At 42.1% G+C, this 18,106-nt stretch overlaps 1 protein-coding gene across 10 annotated transcripts in view; it reads right to left on the bottom strand.

Moving 5' to 3' along the window:
- The window catches only part of JPH1 (junctophilin 1), a 106,266-nt gene that overhangs the window by 20,114 nt on the left and 68,046 nt on the right, over positions 1–18,106 (bottom strand). For all 10 annotated transcript variants that reach the window (XM_045285264.1, XM_045285292.1, XM_045285323.1 and 7 more), the window contains exon 3: positions 4,281–4,399. In XM_045285264.1, coding sequence (XP_045141199.1) covers positions 4,281–4,399 — 119 coding nt within the window. The remainder of the gene's footprint in view (positions 1–4,280; positions 4,400–18,106) is intronic.

Genomic DNA, 18,106 nt, shown 5'->3' with positions numbered 1-18,106 from the left:
TTAACAAAATATATATGACTTTTAAATGAGTTTAATTCAATCCAATGGCATAGAAAAGATGCCCCAATAGACAATATCCCATTCCCACTGGCTGCCTCCCATGGGTCTGAATTATTATAGAAGTTGCTCTCTGATGACTATATCTGTCAAAAAGCCGCCAGGTTACCCCTTTCCTAGCCTTTCTCTTAGAACGACTATCTGCTTAACTTGGCTGTTCACTGTCTTCCTCTGCAGAAAAATCAGTCTCCAGGTCATGGCCTTCCTGCTTCGACATGTAAATATACGGCAGGCAGGTGCCCGGCTTCAGATGGATCGGGCTATTCTCCTCACTTTGATTCACCTTGTTCACTGAGCCACAGCCACGCGCCGTGAGTTCCAGTAAAGTGTCACCTTCATCTGAAAAACACGTATCGCACACTTGTGTTGTGTAAGGGACTGGGCTAGGGTCAGGGTGCTCGTTAGACACCTGGATCGAATAATAAGCAATATGGAAAATCCTTACCAAAACAGTTCTGATATTTAGAATGTCTGAAAAGTTAGAATCTTTCCTCTGGATATCTCAAGAGACCACTAGGAAGACTGTTTATAAAAAATGGAGAAATAGATTAGATTCAAAAAGGTGACTACAGACTGGGAAGTGCAATACATAAACATCTGTGTTAGAGAAGGGGAAGAAAACAGCTCACTGTGGAACTACTAGGAAGCGAGCTTCTAAAACCAATCCAAGTGTTTATTTATTGCTATTTTGAAACATTTGAAGAAAGATGACCACGACACAAACACCTATTTGCTGTTTTCTTATTTCTTTGCTTTTTGTGACGTCTTAGGTCTGCCGGCAGTGTTGCCTTAATGAATGAGCCTTACCATTCTCATGTTTTGTGTCAAACCTTCCTTGTTTTATTAAGCAGTGTTTAGTCACTTATCTTTTTAATCTGTGTGAGTATTCCATGTATTTTAGTCCAATAAGATTTCCTATATAAGTGCATTTCCCTTTTATCAGCATTTTAGATTCTATTCCACTGGTTAGATGAATGATACTATTATTAGATATCCCAAGTGTCCCCTGCAGATCACCTATTTCTTAAGAACCTGATAATGTTACCTCTGAAGTGGACCAGGGAGATAATATATATATATATATACCTTAGATACAGGAATGGATTTTGAGTTCACACTTAATTGTAACAATCAGTTCTTCTGATTTGGCCTCATTCAATACTTGCTCTCTTGAAGTGATCACTGAAGATATGTGTGTTACAGCAAAGTATGATGAAGGTAACAGATGGTACCTGTAGACTAGTGTCTGTGGTTTCAAAGGCTTGCATTAAAACAAGCAGCCATCTAAGTGAGGTGTCAGCTAAGTCCACAAGGAAGAAGCACACCAGCCCGTGTGAGCCAATGGCTATAAATAACTAAATCCAAGACCAGAACAGGGAGTTGTATTAATTTCTGAGCACCCAGTTTGCAGAAGGCTATGGATGGCAATGAAAGCTCCAAATCGCCTTGCAGAGTACCTACAAAGATTAAGTCTCTATTGAGCTTTCTATGACCATTGACCAGGGATATGAATGACTTTGTTTTCAGAGTGCCTTGGAAAATGGATTACTGCAGAAACGGCTTAAAAAATTTAACAAGTTACCATTTGCTTTCCTTTTGACCCATTTTCAACTGGTTCTAGTTTTTATTCTCTGCTTTCTTTTGGATTGACTTTTTTTGTTACTGGTTTTTATTGTTTGCTTGTATGATTTCCTTTATATGAAATCCAGGATAATTAAATCTATAGAGACAATAACTAGACCAGTAGCTCTTTAGGCCATGACAGCCAAGGTTGGGAAAAATGGGGAGGTAATAACAGTGGATGAGAGAATGAAGAAAATGATCCAAAATTGACTGTAGTGATGATGGTATAACTTTTTTTTGTAAATAATTTTATTGGGGGCTCTTACAGCTGTTATAATAATCCATACATCAATTGTACCAAGCACATTTATAAATATGTTGCCATCAACATTTTCAAAATATTTTCTTTCTACTTGAGCCCTTGATATCAGATCCTCTTTTCCCCCTACCTCCCTCATGATCTTTTGAAAAATTATAATTATTATTTTCATATCTTACACCGTCGGCTATCTCCCTTCGCCTATGTTTCTGTAGTTCACCCCCTGCGGGGGTTATACATCGGTTATTGTGATCGGTTCTCACTTTCTCCCCACACCTTCTCCCTGGATCCCCCTTTCTCCCTCCACCTTCCCCCTACCCTCATGGTATTGCTACTCCCATGATTGTTCCTGAGGGGGTTTATCTGTCCTGGATTCTGTGTGTTGAGAGCTCTTCTCTGTACCAGTGTACATGCTTCAGTCTAGCCGGAGTTGTAAAGTAGAACTGGGGTCATGATGGAGGTGGTGGAGGGCGGGGGGAAGAAGCATTAAAGAACTAATGCTAAAGTATTGGGCATCAAAGACAAAAAAAAAAATCATAGCATTGTGAATGAGGAGGAGTGCGGAGTGGGGCCCCAGGGCCCATCTGTGGGAAATTGGACATCCCCTTGCAGAAGGGCTGCGGGGAGAAGATGAGCCAGTCAGGGTGCAGTGTGGCAATGATGAAACATACAACTTTCCTCTGTTCTTGAATGCTTCCTCCCTGCCCCACTATCATGATCCCAATTCTACCTTGCAAGTCTGGCTAGACCAGAGGATGTACACTGGTACAGATAGGAACTTGAAACACAGGGAATCCAGGACAGATGAACCTCTCAGGACCAGTGGTGAGAGTGGCGATAGATACCAGGAGGGTAGAGGGAAGGTGAGGGAGAAAAGGGGAACAGATCACAAGGATCTACATATAACCTCCTCCCTGGGGAACAGACAACAGAAAGGTGGGTGAAGGGAGATGTTGGACGGTGTAAGATATGACAAAATAATAATAATTTATAAATTATCAGGAGTTCATGGGGGGGGGTGAGGAAGGAGGGGGAAAAATGAGGAGCTGATACCAAGGGCTCAATGTTTTGAGAATGATGAATGAAACAAATGTACTAAAGTGCTTGTCATAATGGATGTATGTAGGGATTGTGGTAAGAGTTGGATGAGCCCCCAATAAAATGATTTAAAAAAAAAAAGAACTAGAGCAGTGGTTCTCAACCTTCCTAATGCTGCAACCCTTTAATGCAGTTCTTCATGTTGTGGTGACCCCCCAACCATAAAATTATTTTTGTTGCTACTTCATAACTGTAATTTTGCTACTGTTATGAATCGGGTGACCTCTGTGAAAGGGTCATTCGACCCCCAAAGGGGTTGCGACCCACAGGTTGAGCACCGCTGAACTAGAGGAATGGTTGTGTGTTTTGTCAGTTTTACACTGCACCTTGGCTGGCTTGTCCCTTCCTGTGACCCTTCTGTGAGGGGATGCTCAATTATCTACAGATGGGCTTTGGATTTCCACTCTGACCCCCCTCATCTGCATTGATACAATTGTTTTGGGTCTTCTGATGCCTGATCCCGTCGACACCTCATACAGACTGGTGTGCTTCCTCCATGTAGGCTTTGTTAGATGGCTGCGTGTTTCACTTCAAGCCTTTAAGACCCCAGATGCTATATTTTCTAATAGCCAAGCAGATGGTACAACTCTTTTAAACTAAATTTTAACTATTGAATTGTATCATACACAAGGTGTTTGTCAATAAAAGTTAATAAAGAACTTAAAATTTTTTTTGAGTTGGTCACTTTCATCCGTGACCTTTGCCTCGTAATTGTGCAGTGGTCTTTAAAAGGCAATGCACATCACCAAGTAACTTAGGGAGCTGAGCGTGCTGAATGAATGCTTCCAGGCTGAGGCTTACAGCAGAGTGGTATGCCCCTCTGGGCATTTATTAGCAGACTTGACAGAGCTTTGTAACAGTGTTCTGATAAACAACTCACCTCCGAGCATGTCTCACTGGCATTACAACTTAACTTTGTTTTAAAAAATCCTTTAATCATGAATTTTGCCTGTGATTTCTGTGTAGCCATTGCAAGGGATATTACAACCCAGAGAAATAAAATAGAGAATACGAAAGCATTCCAGGTGCACCGACTCAAGATGCACCGGCCTTGTAGTTAAACAAAGAATGATACAAATGACAAACAAAAACTAGAGGCTAATGGTTTTGCTCCTACACTTCCTCCCATAACTCATAGTGACCCTACAGGATAGGGCAGAACTCCCTCTGTGAATTTCTGAGACTGTAACTCTCTACAGGAGTCGAAAGCAGAGCAGCTGGCAAACAGGAAAACAGGTCTTACCTGGTTGGTAGAAGTCAGGTGACAGCTCCCTGGCCACAGCTCTCGCAATATCGCACTCCTGGCGGGCGGCCAGTGCAGCTTGGTCGGCAGCATCTGCTTTTGCCCTTGCATGTGCAGTCCTGCACAGGACACAAAAGGTCAGTCAGCAAAGGTGGCACTCGAGGGATGAAGCACAAACGAGCAAACTCTGTATCAGAAGGATGCTCAGTACGATGATGGCTCAACACCTGCAATGGCAGGCTTCAGGGTCATACTGCTTTGAGCTTTTTAGGAACAGAGATACAGATGGACTCAGACCTTGGGAGAAATGAAAAACACGAACAAGATAGCCGTGCGGCCTATGCCAACCAAAGCTGGGCTTTCCAAACCTTCTGGATGAACTCTATTGACTTTGGTTGGCATTCCCTCCCAAACTTATGGGGAGCAAAAGCAAAATCTATGACTTAATATAATGCTCACGAGTTTCAGTGCTATGGTAGAAGCAGTGTAAGAACTTGATTAAAAGAGATCTGCCCTGTGGTGTGCTGGTCAATGGGCTTAGACACAAGACAGAAGCCCAATTGATAACTTTGCCAGCTGTTATCAAGTTGATTCATGGTGACCTTGTGTGTGTCAGGGTAGAACCGTGCTTCATCATTTTCGGTGGCTGGTGTGGGAGTGGACCACCAGGGCTTTGCTCTCCACTGACCCTGGGTAGACTGAGACCTGTAACCTTTCGGTAGCACGCCCTAGGTTCCCAAACCTGACTCGTCATTGGAATCACCTGGGGATCTGGAGAAATTAGATCCCCAGGCTCTCTTCCTCCTCGAGATTCTTCGGATCAATTAGGTTTTAAATGGAGACACCTCACCCCCTGCCCGCAGCACCCCGCCGACTGCCCAAAACAAAACAAAAAAACCCACCCAAACCTCTAAGTTGACTCATAGTGACCCGACAGGATAGGGCAGAACTCCCTCTGTGAATTTCTGAGACTGTAACTCTACAGGAGTCGAAAGCAGAGCAGCTGGCAATCTGAACTGCTGGCCTTTAGATTAGCAGCCCAATGCCTAACCATTAAGTTGTCCTGGCTTCGAAATGAAGCCCAGGAATCTGTAACTTCACCAGATCCTCAGATGATCCCAATGATCAGCCGAGTTTGGGAACCCAGGTAGTAGTCAGATTAACTGTTTGCACTCAGGAACGTTGTTCATTGTTGTGTGCGGTTGATTCTGGCTCTACAGAACAGGGTTTCCAAGGCTGAAATCTTTGCAGCAGATTGCTAAGGGTTTTCGTCCGTGTTGCAGCTAGTAGGTTCCAATCACTGAACTTTAATTTAGTTGGTTGCTTTAACCCTTGCACCATCAGGGCTCCTTGCTGGCTAATTTGTTGTGTGCTGTCTAGCTGGTTTTGATTCATAGCCACCCACGTACAACAGAACAAAACACTGTCAGCTCCTCAGCCATCTGCACAATTGTCGCTATGTTAGAGCCCATTGTTGGCAGCCATTGTGTCCATCCATCTTGCCGATGGTCTTTTTAACTTTTGCTGACTCTACCAAGCATGATCTTCTTCTCCAGTGACTCGTTCCTCCTGATGACACAGCCCAAGTAAGAGAGACAAAGGTTCACCGTTCTCATTTCTTAGGAATATTTTGCCTGTACTTCTTCCAAGATAGACTTGGCTACTTTTCTGACAGTTCATGGTTTACTTACTATTTTTGGTCAACAATGTAATTCAAGGGCATTTGTTCTTCTTTGATCTTCATTATTCACTGCACAGCTTTTGTGTGCTTATGAAGAAGCTGAAACCACTACAGTGGGTCAATCACAATCTCTGAAGCGGTAGTTTTGCTCAATTTTTTGCAGCAGATTTGTTCAATAAGTCATTTAAATCCCGATTGCTGCTTCCATGGGCACCAATTATGGACCCAAATAAAATGAAATTCTTGACAACCTCACTATGTTCTCCATTTATTATGCTGTTTATCGGTCACGAGAATTTTTATGTTAAGATATAATCCAAATTGAAGGCTCTACTCTTTTGAGTTTTATCAGTAAGTGCTTCAAATCCTCCTGGCTTTCAGCAAGCAAGGTACGTCATCTGCAAATTGCAGGGTGGCTACGAAGTCCTCCTCCAGTCCTGATGTTATATTCTTCATACAGTCCAGCATCTCAGATTCTTTGTTCAGCATACAGATTGAGTATGGTGAAAGAAAACAATCTTGGTGCATACTGTATCTGATTTGTAACCATGCAATATACCCTTGTTCAGTTCAAACAACTGACTCTTAGTCTATGTCTGGTTTCCATATGAGCACAGCTACGTGTTCTGGAGTTCCTGTTATTTGCAGTGCTGTCTATCATTTGTTATGACCCTTTCCATGGCCAGGTAAACAACTTTCTGGTGTTCTCTTGCTTTGGTAAAGAAGCGTCTGATATTAGCAACACTGTACTTCACTCCATGTCCTCTTTGGAATCCAGTGTGAATTTCTGTTCCCGGTCAATATATTCTGCCATTATTTTTTGAATTATTTTCAGCAAAATTTGTTTGTTATATTAATGAACTGTTTGATAATTTACACATTCTGTTAGATCACTTTTCTTTGAATTGGGCACCAGTAAGGTTCACTTCCAGTTGGATGGTCAGGGAGCTATCTTCCAATTTTCTTGGCATAGATGTGTGAGTAAGCAAATCCAGTATTGCACCCATTTGTTGAAACATTTCAACTGATCTTCTATCAATTGCTGGAGCCTGGCTTTATGCTGATGCATTCAATACAGATTGGTGTTCTTTCTTAAATACCACCATTCTTGATCATATGCGGCTTCCTAAAAAGGCTGAACATTGACTGATTCTTGGTACTTTGTGTATCATCTTGTATTGATACTTCCGGTGTCATTCAGCATTTTGGCCATAGAATGTTTCAATGCTGCAACCCAAGGTTTGGATATTTTCTTTAGTTCCTCAGCTTAAGAACTGCCTGTTTTCTTTTGGCTTAACTACAGGTCTTGGCATAGTTCATTATAACACTACACAATCCTACATTTTCTGTTTAGCCCCTTTACTTCGTCTTTTCTTTGCTTTAGCTACTCAATGTCCAAGAACAAGTTTCAGAGTTTCTTCTGATACCTATTCTAGTCTTTTCTTGCTTTCTTGTGTCCTTTATGGTGTCTTCACTTCTGATGTTCTTGATGTCATCCCCAAACCTGTCTGGTGTTGGAGGCATAAAATCTATTCTTGAGATGGTCTCTAAATTTAGGTAGGATATATGCAAGGTCCTCTTGGACCTGTTTTAATTTTCTTCAACTTCAACTTGAACTTGCATATGAACAACTAATTGTGCATTCTGAAGTCTGTTCCTGACCTTGTTTTGATTGTATTGAGTTTCTTTATTGTCTCTACAGATGTTGTCTGATTACCATGGTGTAAATAGTCCCACCATGATAGATTTCAACTTATCATACTTGTGCTATTAAGCAAAAGAGTTGTGAAGGGAGTACTTAATAGGCTTTAACCATCCTATAGGAGCAGGCTTTAGCACACTGCTGCATGTCCTGAGCACATGCTGAGGAGGGCCACTAAGCAGTGTACTTGACTGATCTTGTACAAAACCAAAAGGAACCAGGCAGAGCTGGCTTTTTCAGTCTTTCATCCTTTCTTGGCCCATCTTCACTCATTCAAACATTTTATCCACCTGGAGGACAAGGGTTAGGAAGAGAGCAGTAGGGAAAAGAAAGGATCCTCTTATGACAGTGGTTCTCAACCTGTGGGCCGTGACCCCTTTTGGGGGTCGAACAACCCTTTCATAGGGGTCGCCTGATTCATAACAGTAGCAAAATTACAGTTATGAAGTAACAACGAAAATAATTTTATGGTTGGGGGGGTTACCACAACATGAGAAACTGTATTAAAGGGTCACGGTATTAGGAAGGTTGAGGCCCACTGTCTTTTTTTTTTTTTTAATCATTTTATTGGGGGCTCATACAACTCTTATCACAATCTATACATACATCAATAGTATAAAGCACATTTGTACATTCGTTGCCCTCATCATTCTCAAAACATTTGCTCTCCACATAAGCCCCTGGAGACCCACTGTCTTATGATAAAAGAAGAGAGGCTTTTAAAAAAAAATCATTTTATTAGGGGCTCATACAACTCTTATCACAATCCATACACACATCAATTGTGTAAAGCGCATTTGTACATTCATTGACCTCATCGTTCTCAAAACATTTTCTCTCCACTTAAATCCCCGGGAAGAGAGGCTTTATATGTGGATTAAGTGCCAATAAAACTGTTTTAAAAAAAAAAAGGACATGTACAGAAAAACAAGAGAATTTTAGGCTAACCATTTCCAAAAGGAAAGACTTTGTTCAATTACCATTCAGATGATAATTGTGGGCATCTATTTCTTATAACTTTATAAATCCTCTATTATACCTTTGAGTGCTGGGGAGGATTATAGGAACTTTGCAATACAAAGTCTGGAAGAGTTGTCTGAACTTATTTCAGACACAGGTGAGAGGAGAATTTCAGAAATGGCATTGAGCTCTAGCCGGTCTAGGTGGAGAGCACTTAGCCCAGGTGGCAGCTGCAGGCAGCCAGCAAACTGAATGCCTGGGACTGCAGGGAAAGAATGCGGGAGAAGTTGACCAGGGGCCTGTGGGGCTAACTGGTAGGAGGCTCCATTCACGACATTTTCCAACTCTCTCAACTGGGCTCGTTTCACTCCTACTCAGACCAAGTTGAACTTAGAGAGGGCTTCATGATCATTTGCACTTAAAAATTTTTGATCCTCTGCCATATTCCCAATGCCTAGAGCAACTATGTGTAATGTACAGGATATACAGTTATGCACAGGACATACAGTATTTAGTGAAGGCCCACTTGGTGAATACAGGATTTGAACAGCTAGGTAGTTGCTAAAAAATAAATGGATCAATGTTCAAACATCACACTATTTCTGAATCATGGAGCATGTTGTAGGTGGGTCTTTGCCGACAGATTGTTGGCCACAAAAGGACTGGGTGTGAAATGGTACAGAAATCAAGAGGGGAAGAGCACATTCCTAAGTGACAGGCTGTATGCAGTAGCCCAGACATGGATGGCTATGACCTTGGTAAGAGAAGATGCTTTAGTCCTGTGTGTTTGGGGGCTTGAGGTCCATGTATACACTCTGCTATGTTCTTTCAGTTTCTCAGAATCCCAACTGTACTTTTCTTTTTTTCCCAGAATTATTTTCAACTCTATCTGCTATTCTTAGCTAAAGCCTAATTATCCCTGTGACTTTATTAATGAACTTGAAAAGTCCAGTTATGCTGCCTTATAATATCTGCTAGCCCCTCTATGATAAATTTATAACATTCAAGTACAAACAGTTTATTCTGATATAGTCACAACACCACCATTTAGTCAAATAAAATGGTAGCATTTTCACCAACACTTTGTACAATATGCAATCAAGAAAGGGGCGAAGGGATAAACACAATTTAATCTTTCTACACATACATTTTACAAGTACAGTGTCAGTGGCACTCTAAGTGACATCTATACTTAGGTATAGAGTACCTTTGCTTTTTGCTGGCTCTGTCCTGTAAGATCAAACAGGAAAGCAGGACCCTTCCATCCAGTTCACCTCCCTTGCATAGTGCTTTGTCAGTGCAGGCAAACCACATTCAAACCTGAAAGCAGAGGTCTGATCATGAGCTTTTGATAGCCCTGGGTCTGTAAACCAAACGCAGAAGAGAAAAGGAACCCAACCGTATGTTTGCTTTCTGCGTGTCTAGGTTGAGCCCAGGAAAAATCTGGGCTTGACTCTGGCTCATGTTAATGAATTCATGCATTCAAAGCTGAGGCTCAGTTCCAATGCTACACACAACCCCTCTATCAGACACTGGTAAGATGCACCATTGTTTATTGTTCCCTGGGTTTGGACTGGGGATGGTTCGGGTCAGTCAGTCTAGGCAGAGAGCCTGAAGTTCATCACAAATCTCCAAATACCATTGTCACATATAATTTTTCCCATGAGAAACAAGAGAAATTTTATTATGGTATTATTATTATTTCTAAAAAACAAATCTAAGTTTTTTTGAGAGTTACTACAGACAGGTGAAGACATTTGTGTCCAGAAACAGAAACGATGTTACAGAAACCTGAGTATTGGGCCAGAGTCACCCAGGACCTCAGAGGCTCCTTCCTGGACATGTAAGTCACGCAAAGGTCAATTGCGAACAGTGGAAACCATGAATGTGGAATTTCTGATTGCTAGGCATTGCCTGCATCCAAAAGAAAACTTAATTATCAATTAGTTTCCAAATTAGAAATTTGATAACTATCTAAGTCTTTTTTTTTCATTAATGACTGAAAGAGTGTTTTGTAAGCAGTTATGCCCTTTTACTGAGAATAAAATAATCTGGCTTTTCAATTTTTCTAAACCAAATAATGATTTTGCGCAAAAAATTCAACCATACAGTATTATAAAACTATACATAATATTCACAAGCTTTGCCATTTCTACTTTTTAAAATGTTCTCTTCCCAATAAAATGGTTCAAAACTGCTGTTTTTGAACATCTCTTCCCACATATTATTATATACTAAGTCAAAATTAATTTACTGATCTCTTAGGCACAGGCTAGATTCTAATTGGTTTAAGGGCTAATTGGTCAAATGCAAAGGGTTAAAAGTAATTGGTTAATAGTTAAAGATATAATTTACTTGGAGGTGCCAGTATTTAAAGAAATGTTATTAGTACAATTTAAAAATCTGAGCAATTGCTCAAATATCCAAAGTTCATGGGACCTGGTTATCAGAAAAAATAGCACTAGGGGTCTTAAAAGCTTGTCTTAAAATAAGCAGCCATCTAAGTGAGGTGTCAGTGAAGTCCACATGGAAGAACAAACCAGCCCATGTGACCCAACGACTGTAAAAAATAAAATCCAAGATCAGAGGAGAGAACTGTATTAGAGTTTAAATTCTGAGCTTCCAGTTTGCAGAAGGCTATGGAGGACAGCCAAGGCCCATACTCCAGTAAAGGTTTACAATCTCGGAAAACCTCATGATGAGTTGTATGAGCCCCTAATAAAATTATATAAAAAGAAAGAAAGAAAGATAATAATTTTATTAGGGGCTCATACAACTCTTATCGCAATCCATACATACATCAATTGTGTAAAGCACATCTGCACATTCATTGCCCTCATCATTCTCAAAACATCCACTCTCCACTTAAGCCCCTGGCATTGGCTCCTCATTCCCCCACTAACCCCTACCTCATGAACCCTTGATAATTTATAAATGATTATTTTGTCATATCTTGCCCTGTCCGATGTCTCCCTTCACCCACTTTTCTGTTGTGTGTCCCCCACCAGGGAGGAGGTCACATGTAGAGCCTTGTAATGGGTTCTCCCTTTCCACCCCACCCTCCCGGTATCACCACTCTCACCACTGGTCCTGAAGGGATCATCCGCCCTGGATTCCCTGTGTTTTCAGTTCCTATCTGTACCAGTGTACATCCTCTGGTCTAGCCAGACTTGCAAGGTAGAATTCAGATCATGATAGTGGGGGTGCGGTGGGGGGAGGAAAGTTGTGTGTTTCATCGTTGCTACATCGCACCCTGACTTGAAAGCCTCATCTTTCTCCCATGGAGTGGATCCCGGTGTTGAACTGCTGCCTTTGCAGTTAGCAGCCCAATGTATAACCACTACAGCACCAGGGCTCCTTAGCAGCAAATAGTTGTCCTTTATTCCATGGCAAGGGCTCCTACATTCCTTTCCCCTCCAGGTAGTATCAAGTTACACAGATATAAAATGTACATGAAGGGGAATAAGCCTATTAAAGTATATGCTCTTTTAAGAGCCCAGATTTTCCCAGGATATTTTATCGGGATATAGGTGTTAAAAGCATCACTAGTCATGGACTACGATGAACCTACAAAGTATACGTCACAGACACTTCCTGTCAATGAAGTCAACCTGCATTGCTTTACCTATCAGAAATGACTTCATGGAATCAGAATTAGTATCAGGCCTTTGACTTATTATCAATGGCAGATAACAGGAATCAAGATTCATACAAGTAATGTTTATAAATCTTTTATAAAATTTCCATTTTTTTATTGATTAAAAATCCTAGGTGATACATTAAGGGTTTAGTGCCAAGAGAAAAACGGGTCTTGGGTGATAAACTGGAGTGCTTCCTGGGAACAGCAAAGCACCCAATGGCATCAGGGTGCCTCTGACTCGGAGTGATCGCTAGTCTTTCTGCGGCTGTGCATCTTCACAGGAATAGATCTTCTGTCTCATCTTTCTCTCACACAGCAACTGCTGAGTCCGAACCACCAACTGGAAGGTCCATCGCTTACCTGACAGTGCCACTGAGCGCTCCTTTTCCCTCATACAACGAGAACTAAATGATTTATTGTTATCTCTTTTTTTGCTAAGGGTACCAGGAAACTTAGAGTAAAATTATCCTGAACATATGTGCACAGTGATCTTCTGTAGAGCCAATGTCAGGAATGCTACGGTGTAAGTGAATCATCATTAACACCCTGCAAATGCTTTTTGGAAACTGGTAGGATATTTTTAAAAATCCAGGATTAATAAATTCTTGTTATACTATTTTTTTCTGAACCTTAGCTACTCATCGTGTTGCTAATGCTCAGGGGACATATGAAATAACCTTGGGGGAGAATCTACTTTTCAATCTCTCTCATAAGATCCTCCCTCCTCCCCCATATCCAGTACACTTTCAACTCTGACTAGTAAGTTCTCATTGTTAAGACCTTTACAGACTATTTCCTAACACCTGACCATAAACTTAATAAGCTTAAAGGCAATATTCTCTGATACCTGGGCCGGCTCCCAAGCACATTTCTAATCTTCTGTTAGAATATACCAAATGATGGGGCTACCTTTCACTTTCCTCTAGCTTTACACAGTCTAAGGGGTTACTTTCCCTGATAAGTATCCATATGCATTAAGCAAGGGATTTTATTTTCCAAATGACTTTGGGAGAAGAAACTCAAAACCAAACTCACTGCCACTGAGTTGATTCCAAATCATAATGACCCCACGGGACAGGGCGGAATTGCCCCCAGGGGTTTCTGAAACTGTAACTGCTTATGAGAATAGAAAGTCTTGACTTAGTCCCTCAGTGCGGCTGGTGGTTTTGAAGTACAACAAATAACCATTGTGCCACTGTGATAGTTACACAATTCGAGGATTAAGAGTGTGGGGGTGGAGTCTAGACTGTCAATCAGAATATAGCCAATGAGACCTCTGTGTGGGCATGGCCTTCCCCTGAGGATTCTGGAAATTCTTGTATTTCCTCCTTGGAGGTGGGAGACATGCTCTCTGTCTGCTCACTCCCCGAGAGACGCTCTGCTGACAAGACACATGCCACTAGGCTGCTAGATACCATTTCCTGGGAACTGGAGGGGCCACGTGGTGACCCCGGCCAGTGTTGAGCTGCTTCTACTGCCACTGGATCGACAGAACTTTGCACCCACTGGCCTGTGATCTTCTTGAATCTGGTGTCATTGCATGTGTTTCATGAGTCTGAAGAGGACTTTCTAGATTGGTATTGGAAATACGGGCTAATATCGGACTTATGAACTTGATCTGGACTGGGCTGGGAGGTTTTCTCATTATTCAACTGCTCTTGTTTATAAAGCTCTTTCTTATACACATATGAGTGTGTCTATGAATTTGTTTCTCTAGTCTACCTGGACTAACACAGTCACCAATATGGGTCACTCTAATATGAAAAACATTTGTATTAAAAAATATTATTTAAAAATCATTACCATTCAATGAGACTGAAACTTAAAATATAATCGTCTGGTGTCAGGAGTAAGCAAGCATCCTAATTGCCCAGAGGAAGTGAGAAATGACCAAAGGTTAGGGCCCAGGAGCACCAGTCGGGCACGGTAAGGTAACAGCAGCAGAGGAAAGCAATCACTCATAAGCACTTCAATGAAAGGAGCGCAGAAACTCTGGAACATGAAATCAGGCTCCATGCCTGTTCTGCCAGTTCTTAAGATAAAGCCCAACACAGAGACTGTCCTCAATAGCGTCATCAGTGGAACAGATACGTGACTACGAAGGAGATACAAATAAACCCCAATCCCAAGTTATCTAACTTGATATCCAGACATAGCATCTTACTACAGAGGAAAATTTGCCCCTGGGAAGATGAGAAAGATGTCTGTCTTTAGGTCAGTGTAATTTTGCAAATCACAAGCATGTGCAGCTGACAATATGGGCTGCAGTGCAAATGAGAAGTCAAGGTTAGGCACATGAAAGTGGGCACTATGACCACAGAAGATGATGAAAGGTGGATGCGCCCACCAGACCAGTGAACCAACGCCACAGAGAGTCAACATCTGGGGGAAAAAAGGGTTTTACGAGCCAGGAAGGGAAACAGCCAGGTCAAGAGGAGGATGGGAGCTCACAGTAAAGGACGAACTTCCAGCAGAACCATTCACAGTTTTTCGAGGAATCCTGCGCTCCTCTGAGGTGTTAGGAGGCCACGTTCAAATGCGGCTCTCTGGGCGTCTGCACTGTCCCCCTCTAGCGACTGGATGGTTTCTGTGCCTTCATGAGAGAAGTGTGCAGAGTCTGAGGACGACACGGTTTGTCAGTTCTGCTGTGTGTTGGAAAGACCGAGAAAGGCGAGGGCTGAGACAAGGCTGCTGAATTGGAATGAGGGCCCTTGAGAAGGCGGTTCTACTAGAGAGGTCATGGCAGAAGTCAGGTTGTAGGGAGCTGATGGGGAAACGGAGAGAGGAAGTAGAGGAAACAGGTGTGTGTCACATGCTAGAGACCTATGACCCAGGCGGAAGCAGAGAATCTGGACAGTAGCCAGAAGGTTTAGGTGTGTCAAGTGAAAAGACGGTTTACAACTAAGGACAAAGGACCCCACGCCTGAAGGTCGGAAGCATGATGCTCACGAGTACGGGAGAAAATGAACAAGGCCCTGAGAGCAGGCCACTGTTGGAGTCAGGTCCTAGATAAGAAGAAAGAGACTTCCAGATTGGATAGCAGGAACAAAGGTGGGTGGGGTGGGCGGAGAACACAGATGAGTTGATGAATTATTTTCTGGTTCTTTGTAAGGCCATCAGTTTGATGAAAGCCAGGAGTATTATGGGCTTTGGAGGCAGACTGATCTGGTTTCAAATCAATATGTTTATTTATTGCCAGTGCCACCTACGTCTCAATTTCCTTACCTGTAAAATGGGGACAATATTACCTTGTAGAACTGTTACGGGATGAGAAATGATTGATAAACCATTCAGTAGTTAGTGCTACTGAAGAGTACTTAAATAGATAAATGACCATTATTGGTCTTTTGGGAGGGAGAATCTGGGGCTTTACTGGAAAGAGATGAAGATTTAGCATCAGCACGGCATACAAGTTTTAAGGAATGGGAGAAAGGAATAGAATTACTACTAAATGAGACCAGGAGAGTCTGAGTGCAGGCCCACAGGATTCTGCATCTTTCTCTAGCAGCACTATCTCTTCTGAGAGAGGCAAAGAAGGCAGAAGGTGGCCCTGATTCAGGGTGAGAGACTGGGGGCACTGGAGGAGGTGAACATAATGGAATCACAGGTGTGAGTAGGGAGAAAGTATATACAGCCAATGGTGGTCTCTGGACCAGATAATTAGAAGGGGGTCAGTTCCCATCAAGAGGACAATGTGGAAGTATTTTGAACATTCTAAAGTTTCAGATGCTTATTCGTAATGGTCTCTGATCAGCCAATGGTAAATTTGATGTTGCTGCGGCTGTGAGCTGCAATGGAGTCGGCCTCTGACTCACGGTGCGTCCATCCACGATGAAACAAATTGCTGCCTGGTCCTCCGCACCCCCAGAATTAGGTGTGAATCAAATTGTGAAAGCCCACAGGTTCTCATTGGCTGGATCTTGGAAGCAGATGCTTAAGTCTTTCGTCTCAGTCTGTCAGACAGGAAGAGCTGCGCCTGAGGTGTGTTGGCCAGGAACCAAACCCAGCCTCCTGCCTGCAAGGTGAGAATTCTGCCACTGGGCTGCCCCTTACTTTGACTACACTTGACATGGTACTAAATACCAAAAGGGCCATCTTTAAACTTTTGGTAAAGGGGTATTTGGTAACAAAAAGGTGGGCCCAATTATTTTTAGTGGATGTACAGTCTATAAAACCAATTGGAAACTAACCATCACCACTGTCGTCTCCTTCAGCAGTGTAGTGGACACACCTGGACCTGCATGATAAGAACTTTGCAACCTAGAGGCCCAGAGGAGTCTCTGGGGTGTGCCCCTGAGAGTTATCACATTACCACTGGTTTTATGTCCACATCTTGTCCTTTACCAGTGGTTCTGCTATGGGCACAGACTTAACAATGGGGTCCATTAACGGCTATTTAATGGTGGGAGCCAGCCTGTTGAGTGAGAAAACTGACCGGCTGACTGAATCACAATGACTTAATCTCTAGTGCTGCAAATGCCCATTCAACGTACACTCTGTGGAGCTCCGGCCATTCCACTTTGTAAATATTTATACGTTAAAATAAATTACCACTCTGCTCTTAAAACTACATGAACCTTTTATAAAACTACTCTGGGTAAATAAAACATCCATTTTCAATCTCACATGAGCTGAAGTTCTCTAGAAATCCCAAGCCTACCAGTTCACCACTTCACTTGATTCTGTCCATGTGTCTAAATGCGAAATAAATGCATTTATTCCTATATTGGGCCTTGGATGCTGGCTAGAGAAATCTGAACTTCCTTGGGATTAAATATGCAAAATCATGCTGTCTGTCATTTTCACTGCACATGTCTTGAAGTTGCAGAGTTTAGGAGTGAACGGCTTTGTGGAGAACGCTGAAGTCGTCAGACGTTATTCTCTCAGCAAACTCATTTTATTCATTTCCTGTTTTAAGGAGGCCCTGTAATTCGGTTACTCTATTTCACGGAGTCCCTGGTGGGTGCAAAGGGGTATATACTTGGCTGCTGAAAGGCTGGCCATGCCAGCCCACCCAGAGGTGCTTGGGAGAATCTGCTCTTGAGAAATCAGTCCCCGAAGACCCTTGGAAGCACAATTCTCCTTGGACACACATGACTCACCGCAGTTGGAACTGACTCAGACAGTAACTTTAAAAAGTTTTAAAAGTTTTCATCCCTGTTCTGTAACAGGGAATCATTTTATTAATTCCTCTGAAAAGTCCAGGACTACTTTTGCTTTAATTTTTCAGGGTTTTTTTCCCCCCTTTGACAATGGCTGTTATGAATAATAACATAATGGAGACCAAGGTTTGTTCTAAAGTGTGTTAGCCTTTTGGTTTTGAGGCAGCAACTCCTGAAAAGTACTGCTTTATCAGCACAGTAAAAATACCTAATTAGAACTGGAAGATCCTTTCTGAATCTATTTGGTTCCTTCCTGTGGCCAGACAAGCAACCCTTGAGTAGGGGGTTAATACTCAGACTTAAGAACTTACTGAAAATCACATGGTAAGATGAACGGGGTGGAACACAGGCCTCCTAATCTTTAGAATACAGTCTGATACAGATGCTGTGCAGAGAGATTTCCTTATTACTCCTCCATTTTACTTTAACAAAATTTCGTTATTTAATGTTCCTTCTTTTCACTATTTTAATTGTGGCAAAAATATACACAACGAAACATTCTTCAAGTCCACAACTTCCACATGTATAATATCAGTGCCATTGATTATACTCTTCGTGTTGTGCAACCATTATTGATATCCTTTTCCAAATGGTTCCATCACCATTGACATCAATTCAATGCCCCCTAAGCACAAACTCTTCCTCCTTCACCATGGTAACCAGTGGTTAACTTTGGGTGTT

This window comes from Echinops telfairi, unplaced genomic scaffold (genome assembly GCF_000313985.2).
Source record: "Echinops telfairi isolate 266 unplaced genomic scaffold, ASM31398v2 ScPeMD7_1;HRSCAF=3_0, whole genome shotgun sequence".
Classification (NCBI taxonomy): domain Eukaryota; kingdom Metazoa; phylum Chordata; class Mammalia; order Afrosoricida; family Tenrecidae; genus Echinops; species Echinops telfairi.
Note: the sequence above shows the minus strand (reverse complement) of the source record. Positions and strands in the feature narration are given on the sequence as shown.